General features: G+C 40.0%; 1 protein-coding gene across 1 annotated transcript in view; it reads left to right on the forward strand.

Annotated features, from left to right (window-relative positions):
• The window catches only part of C9H10orf67 (chromosome 9 C10orf67 homolog), a 132,899-nt gene that overhangs the window by 66,823 nt on the left and 45,064 nt on the right, over window positions 1-21,012 (forward strand). The window contains exons 11-12 of the mRNA XM_026454766.2: window positions 17,152-17,231; window positions 17,323-17,388. Of these exons, the coding sequence (XP_026310551.1) occupies window positions 17,152-17,231; window positions 17,323-17,388 (146 nt within the window). The remainder of the gene's footprint in view (window positions 1-17,151; window positions 17,232-17,322; window positions 17,389-21,012) is intronic.

Raw genomic sequence — 21,012 nt, forward strand, 5'->3', positions numbered from 1 at the left:
CAGGATTCCTCTGGAGGAAGTCATGCTGTCAGCGACGTGCATGCATGAACTCTATGCTGCTGCTCTCCTTTTCTACCTTTCCCCAGATCATCACACCTGTTTTTGCAGGAGCTAGGGCGGCACCCTTGGTCTACGTAAAAAGGAGGTGCTAAGAAGTGGCTCTGGGACACTTAGCTCACTGTAGTCTCATTGTGTGTATATTTATGAAGCACCGCTCACTACATTGTACCACACCTCCCATCACCAGGACCCTGTGTCTCTATAGCCTTCTGCTCTTAGCTATAAGGATAGTTGTATTTCTACACCTCTTAGTTGATCTGTGGACACTGTGAATTGTGTAAGTAGTCAAGGCTCCTTTTAGAAGGCATAGAACCCAATTGGTGACACATATGGCCAATGCCAAGCACTTCACATAGAGTCTCTCCACTGCATATTTTGCTCTCTCAAACTCTTTGTCCTGTTCCTACATGTTCCCTCGTTCTTCATTCTTCCCCTACACAGGGCAGAATTTGCATTTCTCTCACTTAGAGCATGGAGGAGTGGAGCAGAATTGTTCACGCTGTGTGCATCCTTGCTCCAAAAAGGGGGAAGGCAAGGTGCCGACCTCTTGTGCCCACTCACCAGGAGATGGACCACTCCTTATATCCACAGAGCAGGAGGGAGCAGGTAGAGCAAGGCCAGGCTTGTTGCGCTAGTGGAAGTCACACTACTGGGAAGACAAAAAGGATTCTCCTATGTGAGCATTTCCACTTTGCAGAGGGTTAGGAAGTGTAGACAATTGGAAATCAGTGTAATTTCCCAAGGGAAAAGACTGACACTGGAAGAGAGTAAATTTTGCATAGAAATGACCAGTGATTAGGTTCTAGAAGTAAGATTTTTATAACCCAGATTTTGGGAAGTATTTTTTTGGACCACACAGAAAAAAAGAACTGGCCCGCTGTGCAATGCTGCGTGCTGACCTGGTTGGGGAGACCGGCCACGCTGGGGGAGGGGCCCAAGACTGGGTCAGCTGCCATGAAATCGGTCATGTGTCAGGGGTCTGTGGTCTGAGGCTCTGAGATGATGGCTAGGAGGACTGCAGAGCCCGGTCAGCCACTGGGGCAGAGCAGCTGAGCCTCTTGTCCTGGGGTCACAGCAGCAGGGGGCAGCTGCAACAGAAGGTGCCCCCGTCCCTACAGCAACCCGAAGGCTGGAACTAAATCCTAGAATTCCAGTTTGGAAGCTCCAGTGTCCCCAGTTTACAGATAGAAGCTGAGCTTCCAAAGTCATAGCCACAAGAGGCAGAGATATTCCACGTTGTCCCCCACCAAAAATGCAAAATAAAGGACAAAGACTGACAAATCTCTGAGAAGGTGTCATTTCAATAGACTTTTCTCTTTGTGTAACAATATTTCCCTGTGACTGTAATGATTGTGGCCTGGGTATCTCCAAAGCTTACCAGAACATTTTGTCAGCTGAAGGAGTCTCTGAAGTTAATATGTAACAATAAGTGAAAATTGGACGGGGGGGAGGGGGGAGGGGAGAAATTACTTAAACTGGGGTTCCGTATTTATATGAATTGGCTCAATTGTAAAATGAAGTATGTTTTTCTAGTTCACTGTTATTACTGTCACTTACACTTTGTTAACAATAATAATCCTATTGTTCTAAGCGCTCCCTTCCATCCCCTTCCACTGTGGTTTTTTCTTTACCGTATATATACACAGTCTAGCTATAATTTTCCTGCTCCTCTCTTTTAAATATTTAACTCCATGGAGGTAGCTGAACCTCTTAAAAATTGTCTTTAAAGGGTTTTATAATATTTACCACGTGTAAGTGACCACATGGAGGGCTTGTTACAGGAACTTTGTACATCAGTCATTTAACGTATCTAATTAATCATACTTATTTTTTGAAATCTGTGTCATTCGGTGGGAACAGCACACGTGCTACCCACAGCGAAGCACACAGTGATAAACTGAGTGTTTAGCCAGTCTGAAAAATACGATATGAACATTAGTCGTCTGATATTTATTAATGAACGATTTCACAACATAAAATTTGTATTTGTACAGTGCTTTTATGTAAAGTTTGTTTTTTGATATGTGCGAAACATTTCAAATACTCAAGTTTCACATATCAAGGTTAAAATGGATTCTCAGATTTTCCTCTCCCCACCTTGAGTAATTAGTTAATTAGGGTTGCACCCAATACATGCTTCCATGGAGGACTTCTGAGCTTCCATGGGGTAACCTGGTCTGTACTGATGAACATATGGTGCATGCTTTGATCTGCAGAGAGAATCGGAGCCCTTCTGTGTGGGAAATGGGACATGGGAGAAAGTCAGTCATGTTCCCATTCTTAGACTTCTCTCAATACAAAGCAATTTGTACAGATAAAAGACTTCAATAAAAACTCTAGAACTTTTTTTTTCTTTAACGTTCAAGAAGTGTTAGGTAAAAAAGTATTGCAACCATTTTGCAGTTATGACCATAGTCACCTTGCAAGCTAGTGATTTTTAAAAAATTGTTATTATGGGATATAGAATTATTACTACAGGTATATAATATTATAGGCTAGCCGGTTGAAGAAAAGATCTTTTCTTCTGAAATTTACTATTTTTCTCCTAGATACAACTCTTATTTGCTTAAATTGCACATTTAAGATAAGCTCTATTAGAGAAGAAAACGTTATAATCTGCTTATTGTTTCATTATTCCATTCTTTTTTTCCCTTGGCTTGGCTTGATACAGCAGGCAGTTAAGAGAGCTGCAGAGCAGTGTGGGAAAACCAGCACTTTACCCGTTGTTTATCCGGCAGCGCTAAGCAATGCAGTAATACAGAGATAGGACAGTCCTGTACATGTGCATGGTCTTCAGAGGTTGTCAAAGGATATTTACTGTATTTTGATGGATTATGATGACACAAAAGAATTTTCCTTATCATACTTGATCTTTGTTTTATAATATGGATAACCCTAAAATGTAGCAATAAAATGTCAAAATCATTGAAAATCACACTTTTCCATTTATCACTAAAATGAATTCATCTTTAGATTCTGCTCTCAGAGAGCATAATTGAAAATGTGAGTAATATATTTAAAATCCAGCTGAAAGGTGGCTTTTATCTTCTGCCTTATTTTATGCTGGGTAGTTTGATAATAAATTAAATAAATACTTTCAGTATATTTGGAACAGAAAATATTCTAGTGAAAATAGTGTTTAATGTTTGTGGGATACAAGAAAAGATGTCAAAAACCAACTGAAAAGGGGGTTTATGCTTGTGCTTTTATTGATTTTGTTGGGAAACAATTATAACATTTTATTTGTGGCATTCACTAGGTTGTAGCGTAACTTAAATTGAGGACTGAAGATTTTGCTGTGAAATCAGGAATAGATAAATTCAAGGTTTGGATAATGTACTTACTCTTCCCTACACACTGTCAGCCATTGGGACAGATGTGAGGTCCTGACCACAGATGATAGCGACTTGGTGGTAGCAGAAATGTCATCCCTGACATTCAGGAGCCCACAGACAGCAAGGTGACCCTCTTCCCCACCCCCGCCCCTCATATGGTGTTGCTTGATTCCATTTGCTGGGGCTTCAGCTGTGAATTTCTCTCCAGTTCCCAGTGGGAGTCGAGGCCAGTCCTGAACCCCAGGTCATTTGGCCAGACTCTTGACACTACCCAGACGTGGGTCTTTCCCCCGGAAGGCTGAGCATCTGACATGCTGTCATTCATCCTGACTGCCATCGTCACATCTGCCAGTGCTGCTGCCTGGTGTATTAAATCGCTGCTCACCAGAGTCAAGCCAGAGGTGGCTGTACCCCTCTAGACGCTGGCAGTGGACTGTTGACCACTGTCTTTGGATTTAGCCTTGCCAAACTTGTCAGTTTCTCCAACCCCAGTCTCTCCAGATCCCAACTTCCTCCTCAAACCCTGGGAATAAGTCTATGTGTGTTATAACACATCAATTTTGTTTTCTTTAGGAACTAATTTTCATGAAGGATGGTTCTTAAACCTTTTTTCATTTAACACTCTCTTAACTTTCTTTTCCTCAATGGAATCTCTGCTTGTTCATCATGAAAATTGATCCTATTAAAATTCTTTGTTTTCTCTTATTGATTCATCTACTACTATTTCTTACCATTTGCATGTCTGAACAATGTTAGATAACCAGTGACATCTCACCAAATTGATACATTGCTCGCCAAATCCAGAGTTCTTAAGTTGTGTTAGCTTATGCAGCTTAATTAGGGAATAATGGTACACTTTTATTTTAGGCTTTAAAAAATCTTTAAAACAGTCCAGGGGTGGCTGGTCACACCTGTAATTCCAACACTTTGAGAGGCTGAGGTGGGAGGATCACTTGAGGCCAGGAGTTTGAGACCAGCCGGGGCAACATAGTGAGACCCCACCTCTACAAATATTTTTTAAGTTAGCCAAGTGTGTTAGTGCGTGTCTGTGGTCCTAGCTACTCAGGAGGCTGAAGTGAGAGGATTGTTTGAGCCCAGGAGTTCAAGGCTGCAGTGAGCTATGATCCCACCACTGCATTCCAGCCCAGACAACATAGCTAGATCCTGTTTCAAAACAAAAAAATATGTCTTAGAAACAATTTGAGGATCTCCTCTAGCAATCTCAGTGTGGGAATCATTTCTTTGTTGTGTGTGTGTGTGTGTGTGTGTGTGTGTGCACGCGCGCGCGCGCAGGTATTGAGATACTGTATCTCAGCCCTTGTATTAACTGGACTTCCCAAATTTTCATGGCATTTTCCCTTCCAAATCTGTAAAAGAAAAAGAAGTTATCTACACCTAATACCATGAAGCACTATGGAGTCCAGTTAATCCCGTGGCTGAAAATATACAGTGAACATTTATTTGAATTCATTCCACCAGAAATGATGGTCACAGGCCTAAACAACGAGTGTGATTCTGGTGGTCTGTCTCCCTTGTGGAGAATTTGCAAGTCGAATTCAATTACAATTTATAAAATTTCTGTCTGGTTTACATTAAATGAAGTATAAGAATATTTGAAAGGTCTTTTTATGTTACAATTGGAAAGATTTCAATATGAAGGTTTAGATTTTTATGCAACCACTGGAAAAGTTAGGAAAGCAAAAATCAGGAAAGTAACATAAAAAAGATTTCAGATGGAAGCATCCAAGCGGCTGATTGATAAGAGGTCAATAAGAAGCCACTGCAATCCATAGGAACCTCTGGTGGGAAATTTCCCACCAAATAGCTTAGTCTTCAGCGGTAAAGAGAGCGTTTCTTATGGGCTCCCAGGAAACCCACTTAAAACTCATATGTGTCCATGAATCTTGCTCTAAATGCCTTTGGATAATCTCCAATATTCCTATCAAAGGTACAGTTCTTTAGAGTTCCTAACATGTTATATGCTTCAAAAATTAAAGTTTAATATAAATATTTCCATGTGACAAAAGTTGATATATTTGTCACAGCAAGATTTGCATTTGACACTTTTATTTATGCCATTTCTAGAGCTTTCATTTCTTTGTGTAGATCTAGGTTTCTGTCTGATGTCATACAACTTCTTCCTTTTGGTCTGCTGGCAATGAATTCTCTTAGTTTTTGTTTGTGTCTGGAAAAAGACCTTTTTTGCCTTTATTTTTGATAGATATTTTTCTGAAATATTTTCTGAGTCTGGGTTGACAGTTTTATTCTTTTGATACTTTGAAGATATGACTACACCCTCTTTTGGCTTGCACAGTTCCTGACAAGAGTATGCTGTAAGTTTTAACTTCGTTTCTCCCTTTCTAATGTCTTTTATTTTGGATTGACTTCAAGAGTTTCTCTTTCTCTTTGCTTTTCAACAGCTGGATAATAAAGTATCGTTGGTTGTTTCTTGTCCCTTCTCCTTCATCTCTTTATTTCTATTTATCCTGAACTTCTTGAATTTGTAGTTTGATATCTTTTATTAACTCCTAACCATTACCTACAATTATGTCTTTGCCTTTAAATATGTCTGTGCTAGACTGTTTGATGTTGTTCCACAACTCTTACATGATCAGCTCATTAAATTTTGAACTACTTTTTTTCTGTGTTTCAGTTTGGAGAGTTGTCTTTTTTACCTACCTTCAAATTCACTGATTAATTTTTCAGTTATATTGAATCTACTGATGAGCCCATCCAACAAATTCTTCATCTTGATTGTTGCCTGGTTTATTTCTAGTATTTCCATTTGATTCTTTTTACATTTTCCACCTCTCTGATGAAATTCACTATCTGTTGCTCGTCATGAATGGTGTTCACCTTTTCTCCTAGGTTCTTTAACATTTTGATTATAGTTCTTTCAAAGTCCTTATCTGATAGTTCCAAGATATGGGTCATCTTTGAGTCTGGTTCTGTTTATTGCTTTGTTTCCCAACAATAGATGTTTTTTCCTTGCCTTTTTGTCTGTCTTTTGTTTGGTTTTGTTTTGACATTTTAATTTCCTTTGAATATAAGTCAGTTTTTGCAAGCTAGAAAACAGAATCAACCTAACTCAATCTAGTCTTCTAGGGATCCAGGCTGAGTCTTGCAATCTTCAGCAGAATGCCATCATAATACTAGGTGCTAGCGCTAGGGTTATAAACTCTAAATAAGAACCACTTACCTGCATTTTTCATTAGGAAACAGCCCAAAAGTACAATCCTTAAAAGCATGATATACAGAACAGTTTGATATACAAAGGACAGAATGACCCAAATTGTATGCTGCCCAGTCTATTGGTGAACCAAATCAGAACTCACTAAAGATTGGTAAACAGAGAAAGTGTTTATATTTTGTTTTTTTTTTTTTGTTTTGTTTTGTTTGTTTTTTTGTTTGTTTGTTTGTTTGCTTTTTTTGAGACAGAGTCTCGCTCTGTGCCCAGGCTGGAGTGCAGTGGCGGGATCTCGACTCACTGCAAGCTCCTCCTCCCGGGTTCAGGCCATTCACCTGCCTCAGCCTCCTGAGTAGCTGGGACTACTACAGGCGCCCGCCACCGCGCCCGGCTAATTTTTTGTATTTTTAGTAGAGACGGGGTTTCACCGTGGTCTCGATCTCCTGACCTTGTGATCTGCCCGCCTCGGCCTCCCAAAGTGCTGGGATTACAGGCGTGAGCCACCGCGCCCGGCGAAAGTCTTTATATTTTGAAAACTTGCTCTGTGGTTTGAAAAATTCCCGGATGCTGTCAATAAGAAAGCAAGTAAAAAATATAACAGATGTCCTTTCACTGACATTTGATTTTACCATCGTTTTCCACTAGAACATGAAGGTAGAAATAAGTGTAGGAAATAAGATACTTAGGTATTCTAGAAATAAATTACGTAGTAATTTTAAAAAGACATTCTGTATTCTTTCATTTGCTACAAGAAAAAATTGACAATGAAGACTATTTAAAAGAAGTGTTGAACTCTAAATAGGATGGTGAAGGCAACACATTCCATTACAGAATAACTTCCCATTTTTTCCAGACAATGAACATTGCTGTTCCTCCATGTTCCATATTCCTGGGGGAAAACCGTGTCGGGAGCTTTTTGTCAGGGTCAGGAGATGAAAAATAGACTATATCCTAATGAGCTGGTTGTAAGTCCAGGTAACATATTTGGAATAGACCCATAAAATCTGGCCAATGTTTTATTAAACATCTGCAAACTACAGAATTCTTTAACCCTTAGACATAGTTTCTGCTCAGAATCTTAAAGCCGGGTGCAGTTCCACTGTGACTCCTCAGGGCTGAGGTGGGTGCTGCTCATCAAAGTCTGGAAGGTCATGGTAGGAGTAATCCTGGTAGCTTTTGGATGCATTCAGCAGGGACACCAAATTGCCAGTCATCAGAACTGGAACAACCTAGTCTGTCCCCACTTTACTGATGTAGCCTGACAGCAGGAGGGAGCCTTTGATAATAGAAAGGTGCCAATCAAAAACAGCACAGTGACGACTGCAATGGCCTTCTAAGGCATCTTAGGAAGGCCTTTTTTAAACCTTAGGAGGTCAGTGTAGCCATTGTGTGTGCTGGAGAGCCTTGAGATTTTACTTTACTACTAGGGATTCCAGTAGCCAAATTGGTATGGGATGGCATCATCACATGCCGACACAGCTACAGTTGGAGCAGCATGCCAGGCCACCTGTGCACCGAGAGCTTGCCCATGGTTAGCAGTGGGGATGCCAGAGACCGCATGGTACAACCTCCTAACATGGCTGGCACCATCCAGCCTGTTCCAGCAAGCTGCCTCTTATTTCTGATTGAATGCTGGACATCATGTGTAGAATAGTAGAGATTGAAATAAGTTGTATTCACATATGGAAATAACCTGTCTCTTATGAGACCATGAATACACACACCCATACACATATGTGTGTATACATGTATGTGTGGGGGAGGGATGTGTATGACTACTGTGACAGGTTGGGCCAATCTAACCAAAGTTGAGTTGAGATTGGTTGTTGCTATGGTTACCTCTAGTGGACCACAGTCCTTTTTTTTTTTTTTTTATTTAATAATAAAAAAAAAAGAGTCTGGCTCTGTCACCCAGGTTGGAGTGCAGTGATGTGATCTCAGCTCACTGAAACATCTGTCTCGTGGATTCAGACTATCCTCCCATGCAGCTGAGACTACAGGCACATGCCACTATGCCCAGCTAACTTTTGTATTTTTTTTTTTTTTTGAGATGGTGTCTCGCTTTGTCACCCAGGCTGGAGTGCAGTGGTGCAATCTCAGCTCACTGCAAGCTCTGCCTCCCAGGTTCATGCCATTCTCCTGCCTCAGCCTCCCAAGTAGCTGGGACTACAGGCACCCACCACCACGCCCAGCTAATTTTTATGTATTTTTAGTAGAGATGGGGTTTCACCGTGTTAGCCAGGATGGTCTTGATCTTTTGACCTCGTGATCTGCCCCCCTTGGCCTCCCAAAGTGCTGGGATTACAGATGTGAGCCACCGTGCCCAGCCTAACTTTTGTATTTTTTATAAAGGTGGAATTTTGCCATATTGCCCAGGCTGTTCTCACACTCCTGAGCTCAAGGGGTCCTCCCACCTTGGCCCCACAAAGTGCTGAGATTACAGGTGTAATCCACTGCACCAGGCGACAGTTCTGATATTCTTTTTGTGGAGGGTGTGTGACTAGCGTGGGAGCTGGGGTCACAGAGTGCTTTTCTCTGAATACCACTCTACCCTCAGCTTATAGAAGAACCTGTCCACCTGTGCCATAGAGAAGATCTGCCTCCATGCTGTTACCCCTGCCTCAGTAGTGCATTGCTATTGCTTGATGCTCCATGAGTGAAGGTAGAGAGGATTCTCTGCGGCTCTAATCGAAACTCGGACTTTCAGAAGTGTCACATGCCCAGGCCCCAGAGGTGGACTTTCCCAGCATTCTTGCCCCTCTTCCTTGGGGCAGTTCACTCTGCCTTGTATCTGAAGTTGGTCTTGGGCAGGAGTTTCCTGTCCTTCCTGCAATAGTAGGACACCTCCACTTGGTATTGGCATAGAGTTGAAGGTCCAAGACAATTACCATTCCCCTTCCCCAGGGGAGTGAACTTTTTCTTCTTTTATTTTTCCATTGACATAATATATCTCCATCTTTCCTTTTTTTTTTTTTTTTGAGACAGAGTCTTGCTCTGTCACCCAGGCTGGAGTGCAGTGGTGCGATCTTGGCTCACTGCAAGCTCCGCCTCCCAGGTTCACGCCATTCTCCTGCCTCAGCCTCCCGAGTAACTGGGACTACAGGTGCCCGCCACCACGCCTGGCTAATTTTTTGTATTTTTAGTAGAGATGGGGTTTCACCGTGTTAGCCAGGATGGTCTCGATCTCCTGACCTTGTGATCCGCCCGCCGCGGCCTCCCAAAGTGCTGAGATTACAGGTGTGAGCTACTGTGCCTGGCTATCTCCATCTTTAAGTTGTGAGCAAGAGACTGTGCTACCTACCCCAGCAGTTGAAAACTTCCTTCTGAGAAAGGAGTGGCCTGAGAGAAATAAATGGGATTTGATACCTAACACTTCTTCCCGGCATCAACCACTGATCACCTTCTTTGAGTCTGATTGGCCAGAGAGTTTGCTTCCTCTCTCCCAGAGGCTTAAGACTTTCACATCCTAGGAAAGAAGGACCCAAGAAACATGATTTTCCTGTAGTAGCAGCTGATCCCTTCCTCAAGTCTGCACCATCAACAGTGACTCTTTTCAAAATTGCTCTGCCCTCAGGTTTTCTCATGAGTATCTGGTAAGGGACAGGAAAAAAAATAACTTGTGAGTGAATGCAAGCTCCTCTTTTAACATGTGCCGCCAGCTACTTCAGACTGCCCTGCTCACCAACATTTTCTTCAGAAGTTCTTTATATTTTAGCTCATTCTTCTTACCAGCTTGTATTGAAGTTGGCATGGTGCTGCTTCGGCTATAGATGAGACCTATGAACCGTTCATGGGTTTCGTCTCTTCTCCGAGGGTCTTGTTCCTCTTTGGAATTTAGGTTACCTGAGTGTGACCCCAGCTCTCTGATGGGTTCAAGAAAAGTTGTGATTTTGTAGTTTATCTAGATTTTTCTTGTTTTTAATGTTGGAATGGCATTTTTTACTTCCTAAGTGGGAGCCAGGAGTCTGAATTTTTTAAATAAAACGGATACAGGGCCAGGCACAGAAGCTTATGCCTATAATATTCCACCACTTTGGAAGGCCTAGGCAGGAGGATTGCTTGAGCCCAGGAGTTTGAGAACAGCCTGGGTAACATAGTAAGACTTCTTCTCTACAAAAAATACAAAAATTAGCCGGGCATGGTGGTGCACACCTGTAGTTCCGGTTACTTGGGAGGCGGAGGTGGGAGGATCACTTGAGCTGGGGAGGTGGAGGTTGCAGTGAGCCAAGATCATGCCTCTGCACTCCAGCCTAAGCCACGGAGCAAGACTCTGTCTTGAAGAAAAAACCCACAAAACTGATACATACTTATTATACAAAATTTGCTCAATGAAGAAATGCCAAAAGAAGAAAAATTTTAAGAAACTCCTGCCACCCAAAGATAATCACTGAAAACCTCTCTTCACCACCCTTTCAGACAAGTCTTGATGCAGATTCTCATTTTCAACAGGATACAAATAACATCGTTCCATACCGTTGAATTTATATAATCAATTATATGTGCTATGTGTATTTCACCCCACAGAAGTAGCACAATTTACATAACCAATTCGTATCAATTTACCAGTGCCTTCCTGAGATAGTTTCTTTCTTTTTTTTGTTTGCTGTTATAAACAATGACTTCATCATGTTTAATAGACACATTCCTATCACTGAAGTGCCCTGGTCACAAATTTTTTGGAGTGAATAGTTTGATAGATATGCATTCTGCTTTTGCATAGCTGACTTCCTGCAGTGAACGAACACCTGAACACAAGATCTAGGATGGTCTAGAGCCAGATGAGAAAGCCAGGCCCAGACAGACTTTTGTGGCCTTCTGAACCTTCAAGACAGGCTTAAGAGTTGCATATAGCCTGGATCAGCCTAAATCCTGTATGGCTTCACAGTCCAGTCATTCTACCAAGAAGCCTCAGAGCCCCTTGGCAAACATGGAGTGGCACCTTTGGGGACATCAAATGAGGAAAGTCTTGTCCTATTTTTGAAAGATTTGCCTACCTTAACAATTTTGTTAGAAGAAAATTCACTAGTGATATATGCAGATAAATGTTTTGTTTTGATTTTTGGCCCCTGTCATGACTAGTGTTTCACTGCACACAGCCTCATATCTTATTCTCAGTATTCCCAATTCTCAGTCTCTTCTCTCCGAATTGTAAGTCCATGAGGTTGGTCCTCATTTCGTGTGTTTCTATCAGCATCTCCACTCCCTGGCCACCTCCCACCCACTGGCACATTACTGGTGTTCAAAAGTAGTTATTTGCATGGCAGATTAAAAAATGTTAATATGAGAGTCAAAGTGATTGAGGTTTTAAAGAGGAAAAATCATTCTTCATCATGATGAATCAGAGAGACTACTTTAGTGGTAATATAAATATAGTCAATGATTTAAAGGATATAGAGGTAAAAGACAAAATACCTTTCATTAAGCCCAGAGAAAATGCCTAAGTTTCATAAGAGAGATGTTTGTGGAAATGAAATGTACTGACTCTTGATAAGAAAAAGAAAACAGAGATGTGAGGGTAGGATAAGGAATGTAGTCAATCTTATGGCGGTTAATAAACATAATTTGCTGCTTCTGTTAATACAAACCTTGGCTACTGATTCTAATTTAGAATAGTATTTTGTTAAATTTTTAAAAATATGACATAAATCCTTAAAAATAGGAAGCAAATTTAAGAATCATAACTTCTTAAATAAAGGTTATAAATGAACCTTTATTTCTTAATTTTGTGAATTTTTATAAATGCATAAATAAATTCAAAAGAGAATGAGAAATATTTATAATAAATTATTTTAAATCACGGCCGGTAGTGGTGGCTCATGTCTGTAATCCCAGCACTTTGGGAGGCCGAGGCGGGTGGATCACCTGAGGTCAGGAGTTCAAGACCAGCGTGGCCAACATGGCAAAACCCCATCTCTAATAAAAATACAACAAATTAGCCAGGTGTGGTGTCAGGCACCTGTAATCCCAGCTACTTTGGAGGCTGAGGCAGGAGAATCACTTGAACCCGGCAGGCAGAGGTTGCAGTGAGCTGAGATCCGTGCCATTGCACTCCAGCCTGGGCAACAAGAGTGAAACTCTGTCTCAAAAAAACACACATTTTGTTAAATTACAATATGTTATTATCTTTACAATTATTTAATTTGTGTTTGTGTTTTCCTATTTAGGAAGTTAATTACTTTTATTTTAATATTAACATTCATTTTCACCTCAATCTATTATCAGTCCAGTGTTTGCACCCGTCAATGAAGTGAGCACATAAAAACCAGTGTGTGTATTCCAGAGAAAGTGGAAGGTCAGCAGCTGGCAAAACAAAATGACAGTTTAATGTGGACAGAGCCAGGATTCAATAGACCATGTTGCAGCAAAGTTGAAAGTTCAGCTCGAACTGGAGAGCAAATACTCTAGTCTACATGTGATGCTTTTTTCTCTCTTTTTTTAATGAAAAGAGACGTTATCTTCATCATCATAGTAGTGTTGTCGTTTGGAGAGATTGAATAATTATTTGCTTTACAGAAGATAGACTTTAGAACAGACTTATCTCTAGTTATTACATAGTTGATCATTATATGAGAGCTGGGAAAAGGGAGCCTTAAAAATTGAAACTAATTTTTACTGTACATAAATTTAAACAGAGTTTTTTTTTTATAAGCATTCAATCACTGATGTAACTTTGAATATAGTGAAATAAGTATATTAATGTCTTTCTACATGGAAACTTATTTTGTTCTACTGATTTGTTTTCCTAATTTTCTGGGAATTAATTTTTTAAATTTGGGTTAACTTTTTTTTAGTATAATGGCAAATGTTCTCCCTGACCCTGGGCCTGGGGATCTTCCCCTGGTGATTCCCTTGGACTACTTACTGTTCATCAGATGGTAGTGAACTCACTGTCTGCCTGCTGTACTCTGGGCAAAGAGGTGGTTCAAGTGGTTTGTGCCCTTTGAGAATAAATAGGTCGAGGGATTCCAAAAAGTGTCCATTGCATGTCACTTTGGTGACCCCCACTTTTTTGATGCCAAGGAAGGCTAATGATAACTAAGACTTCTTGTTGCTTTTGTTAAGTTGGTGGTATTGTTTCTTTGGCTTTCTTTCTGGCTAGTTTACTGTCACATGGGTCTTGATAAGTGAGAGTCACTGTGCTTGTAGTGGTGGGTGATAGTTTCTTTTAAGAAGTTTGAGGTACTGTGTAGACAACTAAGGGAAGTGTTATTTGGGTAGTTATAGAACCACCAAAGGACTCTCCAGGCTTTTGGGTTCTGATGGAGTAGGAGTTAGAGTTTAGATACCTAAGGCAGGAAAAATGGGCAGGTTCAGGACTAAGTCAGTCCTGAGGGTTCTTCTATCAGGTAAATCATAATGACAAGTCAAGCAATCACATTATTGGGTATATAACCAAAGGAATATAAATAATTCTGTTATAAAGATACATGCACACAAGTGTTCATTGCAGCATTATTCACAATAGCAAAGACATGGAATCAACCCAAATGCCCATTAATGATAGACTGGATAAACAAAATATGGTATATATACACCATGGAACTATGCAGCCATAAAAAGGAATGAGATCATGTCCTTTGCAGGGGCATGAATGGAGCTGAAAGTGGTTATCCTCAGCAAATTAATGCAGGAACAGAAAACCAAACACCACACGTTCTCACTTCTAAGTGGATGTTGAATGCTGAGAACACGTGGACTATGGGAGGGAACAACACACAACTGGGGCCTGTTGGGGGGAGGCATGAGAAGAGGGAGAGCATCAGAAATAATAACGAATGGATACTGAGCTTAATACCAAGGTGATGGATTGATCTGTGCAGTAAACCACCATGGCACACATTTACCTATGGATCAAACCTGCACATCATGCACATGTACCCCAGAGCTTAAAATAAAAGTTGAAGAAGAAAAAAAATGCCAGGTTAGCCATGCCGGGGGTGTGGGCTTCCATCCCTGATCACATGCTTTTCTCTGACTATTAGTTTCATGAATGGCCTTATCCAAATCTTTAGCTTCAACCCACGTACTGAGGAAGCCTAAATTATATACCTAGGATCAACCCATCTCTCAAATTCCAGGCCCTATCTCAGTTGCTGTGTTAGTCTGTTTTCATGCTGCTGATAAAGACATACCCAAGACTGGGAAGAAGAGGTTTAATGGACTTTCAGTTCCACATAACTAGGGAGGCCTCACAATCATGGCAGAAGGCAAGGAGGAGCAAGTCACGTCTTACATGGATGGCAGCAGGCAAAGAGAGAGCTTGTGCAGAGAAATTCCCATTTTTAAAACCATCAGATCTTGTGAGACCCATTCTCTATCATGAGAACAACATGGGAAAGACCCACCACTATGATTCAATCATCTCCCACCAGGTCTCTCCCACAACACGTGGGAATTATGGGAGCTACAAGATGAGATTTGGGTGGGGACACAGAGCCAAACCAGTTGCCTATTACATGTTTTCATTCAAACAGGCCATGGGTACCTGAGACTCAAAGTATTTTGGTAAATCTGAATTTATCGAAAACAAACAAACAAAAGACTAGCACACAAAATTGTTCCGATTCTTATTGTTTGTTCTTAGTGAATAGGTTCATTCTCCGTCTACCTGCCCAAATGAGAAATTTCAGGCAGCTCTGTCCTCACTCAAAAAATCCCCTAAATTTGACCTCTTTTGTAATTTATCTCAAATCTGCCTTCTCTACTTTAGCTCAATTTTGTTTTCCATTTTATCTCCAGTGCTTAAACAATTCTTGGCATATAATAAGCATTCAGCAAATATTTACAGAGTGAATAAAGAGGACAAGAAAAGCACTTGGCCCTGCATGAAACAGTTAATTCAGGGAATAGACAAAAATTTAAAATATATTATTTCTATAAAAATATGTTGGGAGACATTCAAGAGAAACTTTTTTCCATTAAGCAAGGACAGGCAGCCATGAAAAAGGAACAGTCTGAACCAAAGAACAATTTATTAAAAGGAACAAATAAAACTGAAAAAAAAAGGCAATAGACAGGCTGAATAATAAAATTGACACAACTTAAGAATTAATAATCTGGAAGATAAAGTGAAGAAAATTTCCTAGAACATAGTGCAAAATGGCAGACAGAAATAATGAAAAAAGTTAAAATATGGAGGATAGATCCAAGAGATCTAGCACCTTTCCAAGAGGATTTTTTTGAAAGTGAAACAGATACAATGAAAGTGAGACTATAATAAAATGCATTTTTTAAAAACTGGTATTATTAATAGGAAAATTATTTTCAATGGGCTGCCGTGGTCTGATTGCAAATGCTACATATAAACAGTGAAATATCTAAATTATATAAGACAGTGAAGACTGCCAGGGGACTATGGTTGGCATATTGTAAGTCTCAGTTCTCTTTCTCAAAGCTGCAGAAAAGCCACATTGTTATGCATTAATTTGAAAATTTATATTTACCTTGGTTTATTTTCTTGCCAGGTAAGCTATACAGCACCTATTGGGACACGTGAAGAAGAAAAGATGAAAATATCAGGATCTAAGGTGTAATAATGACTAATATGACTATTATTATGAACCTAGTTATTGTGTATATTAGAAAGTAGCAATTTGCTTAGAAAGTAGCAATGACTTTGGAAGCTACACTGAGAATTAGCCTTATGAAGAGACAGAGGACCTGATTGCCTCCTTAGTATGATTCTGTAGCACATCCCTGCCATATCCACGGAAGTCTCTCTCATTCATGATATGCCTACAATTCATCTGTTAGAGATTCATTCCTTTTGCTGAAACTTCATCCTCTTGCAAAATATAAACATTATTGATAAATGGCATGAAGATCTACTGTGAGTTGGTAAGATCCTTTCTTGAGAACTGTTTTGATAGAAGAAAGAAATGAGTAACTGGGGGAAGCTGCTTCCTATGACAAAGAGATGGAGAGACCACAGTAAGTGAAGGAAAACACAATTTACAAAACACAATATACAATTTACAAAAAGGGGCAGCTTGTGCGGCTGATGAAGAAAAATTTTGGTTGCTTTGTAATATTGTTTAGAGCTCACTGCTTCTAAGTTCACCATTTACAGGAAATAGAGGCATGGGATCTTAAACCGTTCCTATGTTTGGTAATTTACAAGTGAATATAACTCATTGTTCTCTTGAAAAGAAATTTTTTTTTTTTGAGACAGGGTCTCGTTCTGTCATCCAGGCTGAAGTGTGGTGATGTGATCACAGCTCACTGCAGCATTGACCTCCTGGGCTTATGTAATTCTCCCTTCTCAGCCTTCCAAGTAGCTGGGACTACAGGTGCACACCACCATGCCTTGCTAATTTTTAATTTTTTGTAGAGACAAGGTCCCACTATATTGCCCAAACTGGTCTAAAACTCCTAGGCTCAAGCCATCCTCCCACCTTGGCTTCCCAAAATGTTGGGATTACAGGTGTGAGTCACCGTGCCCTGCCTCAAATTATTTTTGATAGTAATTAGAATATATATACTATTTACAGAAATAGTCTTTTCAGATTTATGGAGAAACAAGATATATTGTTTGTGTAATTAACTTTGTGATATATTTTCTATTGAAAGGTTGAAGACAAACAAGCTTTGGAGTCTCAAATAGAAGCATTAAAGGCAAATTTAGAGAAAGAGAAAAAGAAGGTGGAAAGGTACTGGTAACAGAGTGAAAGGCACTGGTAATGAGACATAATGTGCATTTGTAACTAATGCAATATTTAACCATCTGTAAATTTATTATAGGTTTAGGAAGGAAGCAGAACGACTAAGCAAAAGCTGGGAAAAGAGATTCTTTATTCTCAGGAACAGGTATGGTGTGATATATACAAATTCTATTTCTAAAAACGTGACTAATCATCCTTTAAGGAAGTTGTGAACCTTGCAACTTTTTTACATATTAATGTTCAATCACCTCATATACTTCCACAAGAAATGCAAAATGATTGGTCTAAAATAGGAGAGTAATCAAAATCACTGAGAAGTAAAATCATTCGAGGTGTTTTCATTCCCTGTGTTTCTGTTTTAAAAGATCAGCAGGACAGACAGACTCTCTTATTACCTGGCTTAATCAGACCTATTTAGTCATCTTCTTTCATAGGGCTATTAAAACCTTTTCCTGCTCATTTGCACACAATGATATCTAACTAGCTTGTATTGTCTTTATAAAGTTGCTTTATATATCAGATCCTCTACCAGACACAACAGCTCCAATTCCTCAACCTCTCAGATCTGTTTTTCACTCACATAAACATTTTATTTCTCTTCCCAATATCCTCTTTGCCTTTTTCAAAATGGAGGAAGTGAAACTGTAAAATTCTGAAAAGGACAAAGACGATGCATATTGAAAAAATGCTTATTTTTTCCCTTACCCTAACATGTTAACATTAAAAATCTGTCTTCTGTTTAGTTGTGTTCTGCCATAATTTCCCCCAGATTCTCTTCCTTAACACGTGTGGGAAGTTCTTTTACAATATTCTTTCACAGTCAAGCACCATCCAGGCACGATGGATTTAATGTTGGTCTGGTGCAGGCCATCGGAGGTCAAACTTGAAGCTTACACATAAGATCTTGGAATGGCAATGCCCTACGTTTGCAATGTATTTCATAAGCACACACTATGGATTTTGTCTGTATAAACTTCTGTACCTGGCTATGTATATTACATGGGAATAATTCATCCTAAGTGAGGGGGCACAAAGAATCCATGCAAAGACAGAAAAAACACAAGATTGAGAGCAAAAAACACCTTGTAGTAAAATGTTCTGCCTTGTTCTGTTTGGTGCTGAAATGATCTCCTACCTGTGTTTCATGTATGTGCTGAAAAGTATTTTGTGCTGTGTAAAATGTGCATATTAACACCTGCCCTGTCTCACATAGTTATTTAAGAACAGAATGTAGATACATGTGAGACAAAAGAAAATTTAAATATGCACTTTATTTCATTTCCCTGCACATAGATTTTGGATTATCTCTAGTGCTGAATAAAATGACTTTCCCCTATTTATTTCCTTAGGATTGACTTTCATCCTTAAGATTTACCTTGTCTCTGACCCTACGGGATTTACGCTATTATTCAATGATGATTTACGAGAATGTATCAGTTTTGCTGTTTTTTTTGTTTTTTTTTTTTTTTTTTTTTTGAGAGGGAGTTTTTGCTTTTGTTGCCCAGGCTAGAGTGCAGTGGCGCAATCTCGGCTCACTGGAACCTCCATCTGTGTTCAAGTGATTCTCTGGCCTTAGCCTTCTGAGTAGCCAGGATTACAGGCGCCCACCACCATGCCTGCCTAATTTTCTTTTTTGTATTTTTAGTAGAGATGGAGTTTAAAGTTTTACTTCTAATTGATTTTCTATTAACCAAGATGTTGACAATCATATTAATCGTTTTGGTCTCTGCAGACTTTATGTTGATATCTAAATATTTAGGAAAGCAGAAGTATTTATTACTATACACTTTCTATGTTTTCTCATTTAACCAACTAATTGGGACATTGTAGATTATGTCTCTCTACTTAGGCTGCAGCTGCAGTTATTAATTCAATGTGGCATATACAGCACCGTAGAGAGTGCATTTGTATAGAGTACTTCATCGCGGTGTGGTATGGAGATTAATTGTGCAGTCACAGACTTACGTGGGCTAACATGGTAATTTCATTTTACTGTAACTGATCCTAGATTAGATGCACTCATTTTTGTTTAGTAGAGGAAAAACCTCACCTTAGCCGGTCAAGATCAGAGTCCAACTCAATGGTTTCTCAGTCAATTCATGATTTATATTGGGTCCGAGACCAATTCAGGGTTTCATTTCCAAGCTCCTTTTCCAACTCTGCTGAGTTCTTATTTCCAGGAAGATTGAATGTGAGCAGTGCTGACAAGGGCGGGGATAGTCCTTCCTCTTGGTGTGCCAAGCCAGGTGCAGCTGCTGATGTCATCATTATTGCACAAACAGTATGCAGGTGTGGCACATCAGCTTTGGAACATATCCCTACCTGGCTAATGCCACAGTGATGCCGCTGTTCCCACCTCCACACCAGGCAGCAATCCACATGCATCCACCTGAGCCACCTCTGTTCTGCCTGATGGGCTCCAGGCCAGATGGATTCACTTTTGCCCACTACGCTTACCAAGCACATAAATGTTACAGGTGGTTCCCGTGCCACTCTGGCTTGCATATATAGAAGAGGTCCATGCACACATCCCTTCTCCTGCCCTCCCCTCCTCTCCCCACCCGCCTCAACTCAGAGCGCTAGATTGCCATACCAGAGAGACTGCAAACATCAGAAATCTAGATAGGGCATGCAAGGGGAAGGCCCACTCTGCTCATGTAGTTCCCTCACCTTGGAACCTGCTGTAAACAGAAACTCTACACCGCTCCTTACTTCAACAAAGTGAACACCTCTGTCCTCACCACACAGGTAAAGAAAGAAGGAATTAGCAGTAGCTTCATGGTCCCTGTTGCCCATCCAGCGCCTGTCACCTCTCCTCCCAATTAGCAAATATTCTGAATTGAATGCTTATCATTCCCTTGGGGAAGGTTTTCAATAACATTCAATTTGTCATAAAAATTGGGCTATTCCAATTTTCAGTTTCTTCTAATCAGTTCAATAATTTATGTTGTCTTTTATGTTTGGGAATTTTCTTATTTCATTGAATTGTCTAATTTATTGATATAAAGTTATTCATAATATCATCATATTATATATATAAATGACAGTCATGTGTCACTTGATGACAGGGATGCATTCTGAGAAACATGTCATTAGGCAATTTCATCATTGTGTGAGCATCTTAGAGTGTGCTTACACACCTAGATGGCATAGCCTACCACACACCTAGCCTATATGGTATAGCCTATTGCTCCTAGGCCGCAAATCTGCACAGCAGGAGACTGTATCTGAATACTGTAAGCAATTGTAACACAATGGTAAGTGTTTATGCATGTAAATAGACCTAAACATAGAAAAGATACAGTGAAAATGCAGTATAAAAGATAAAGAATGGTCCACCTGTATAAGGCACTCACCACGAATGGAGCGTGCAGGAGTGGAAGTTGCTCGGGTGAGCCAGTGGTGAGTGAATGTGAAGGCCTAGGACATTACTATACACTACTGTAGATTTTGTAAACACTAGACACCCAGGCTACACTAGATTTACAAAAAATATATATATATTTTTTCAATAACCAATTAGCCTTAGCTTACTGTAATTTTTTTACTTTATAAACTTTCTAATTTTTAAAACTTTTTGACTCTTATGTAATAACACAGCTTTAAACACAAACATATTGTACAGCTATATAAGATTATTTTTTCACGTGCTGGTGCACACTTGTAGTCCCAGCTACATGGCAGCCTAACAGGTGGGAGGATCACTTGAGCCCAGGAGGTTGAGGCTGCAGTAAGTTGGGATCATGCCTTGCACTCCAACCTGGGTGAC

Source organism: Piliocolobus tephrosceles, chromosome 9 (genome assembly GCF_002776525.5).
Source record: "Piliocolobus tephrosceles isolate RC106 chromosome 9, ASM277652v3, whole genome shotgun sequence".
Taxonomy (NCBI): domain Eukaryota; kingdom Metazoa; phylum Chordata; class Mammalia; order Primates; family Cercopithecidae; genus Piliocolobus; species Piliocolobus tephrosceles.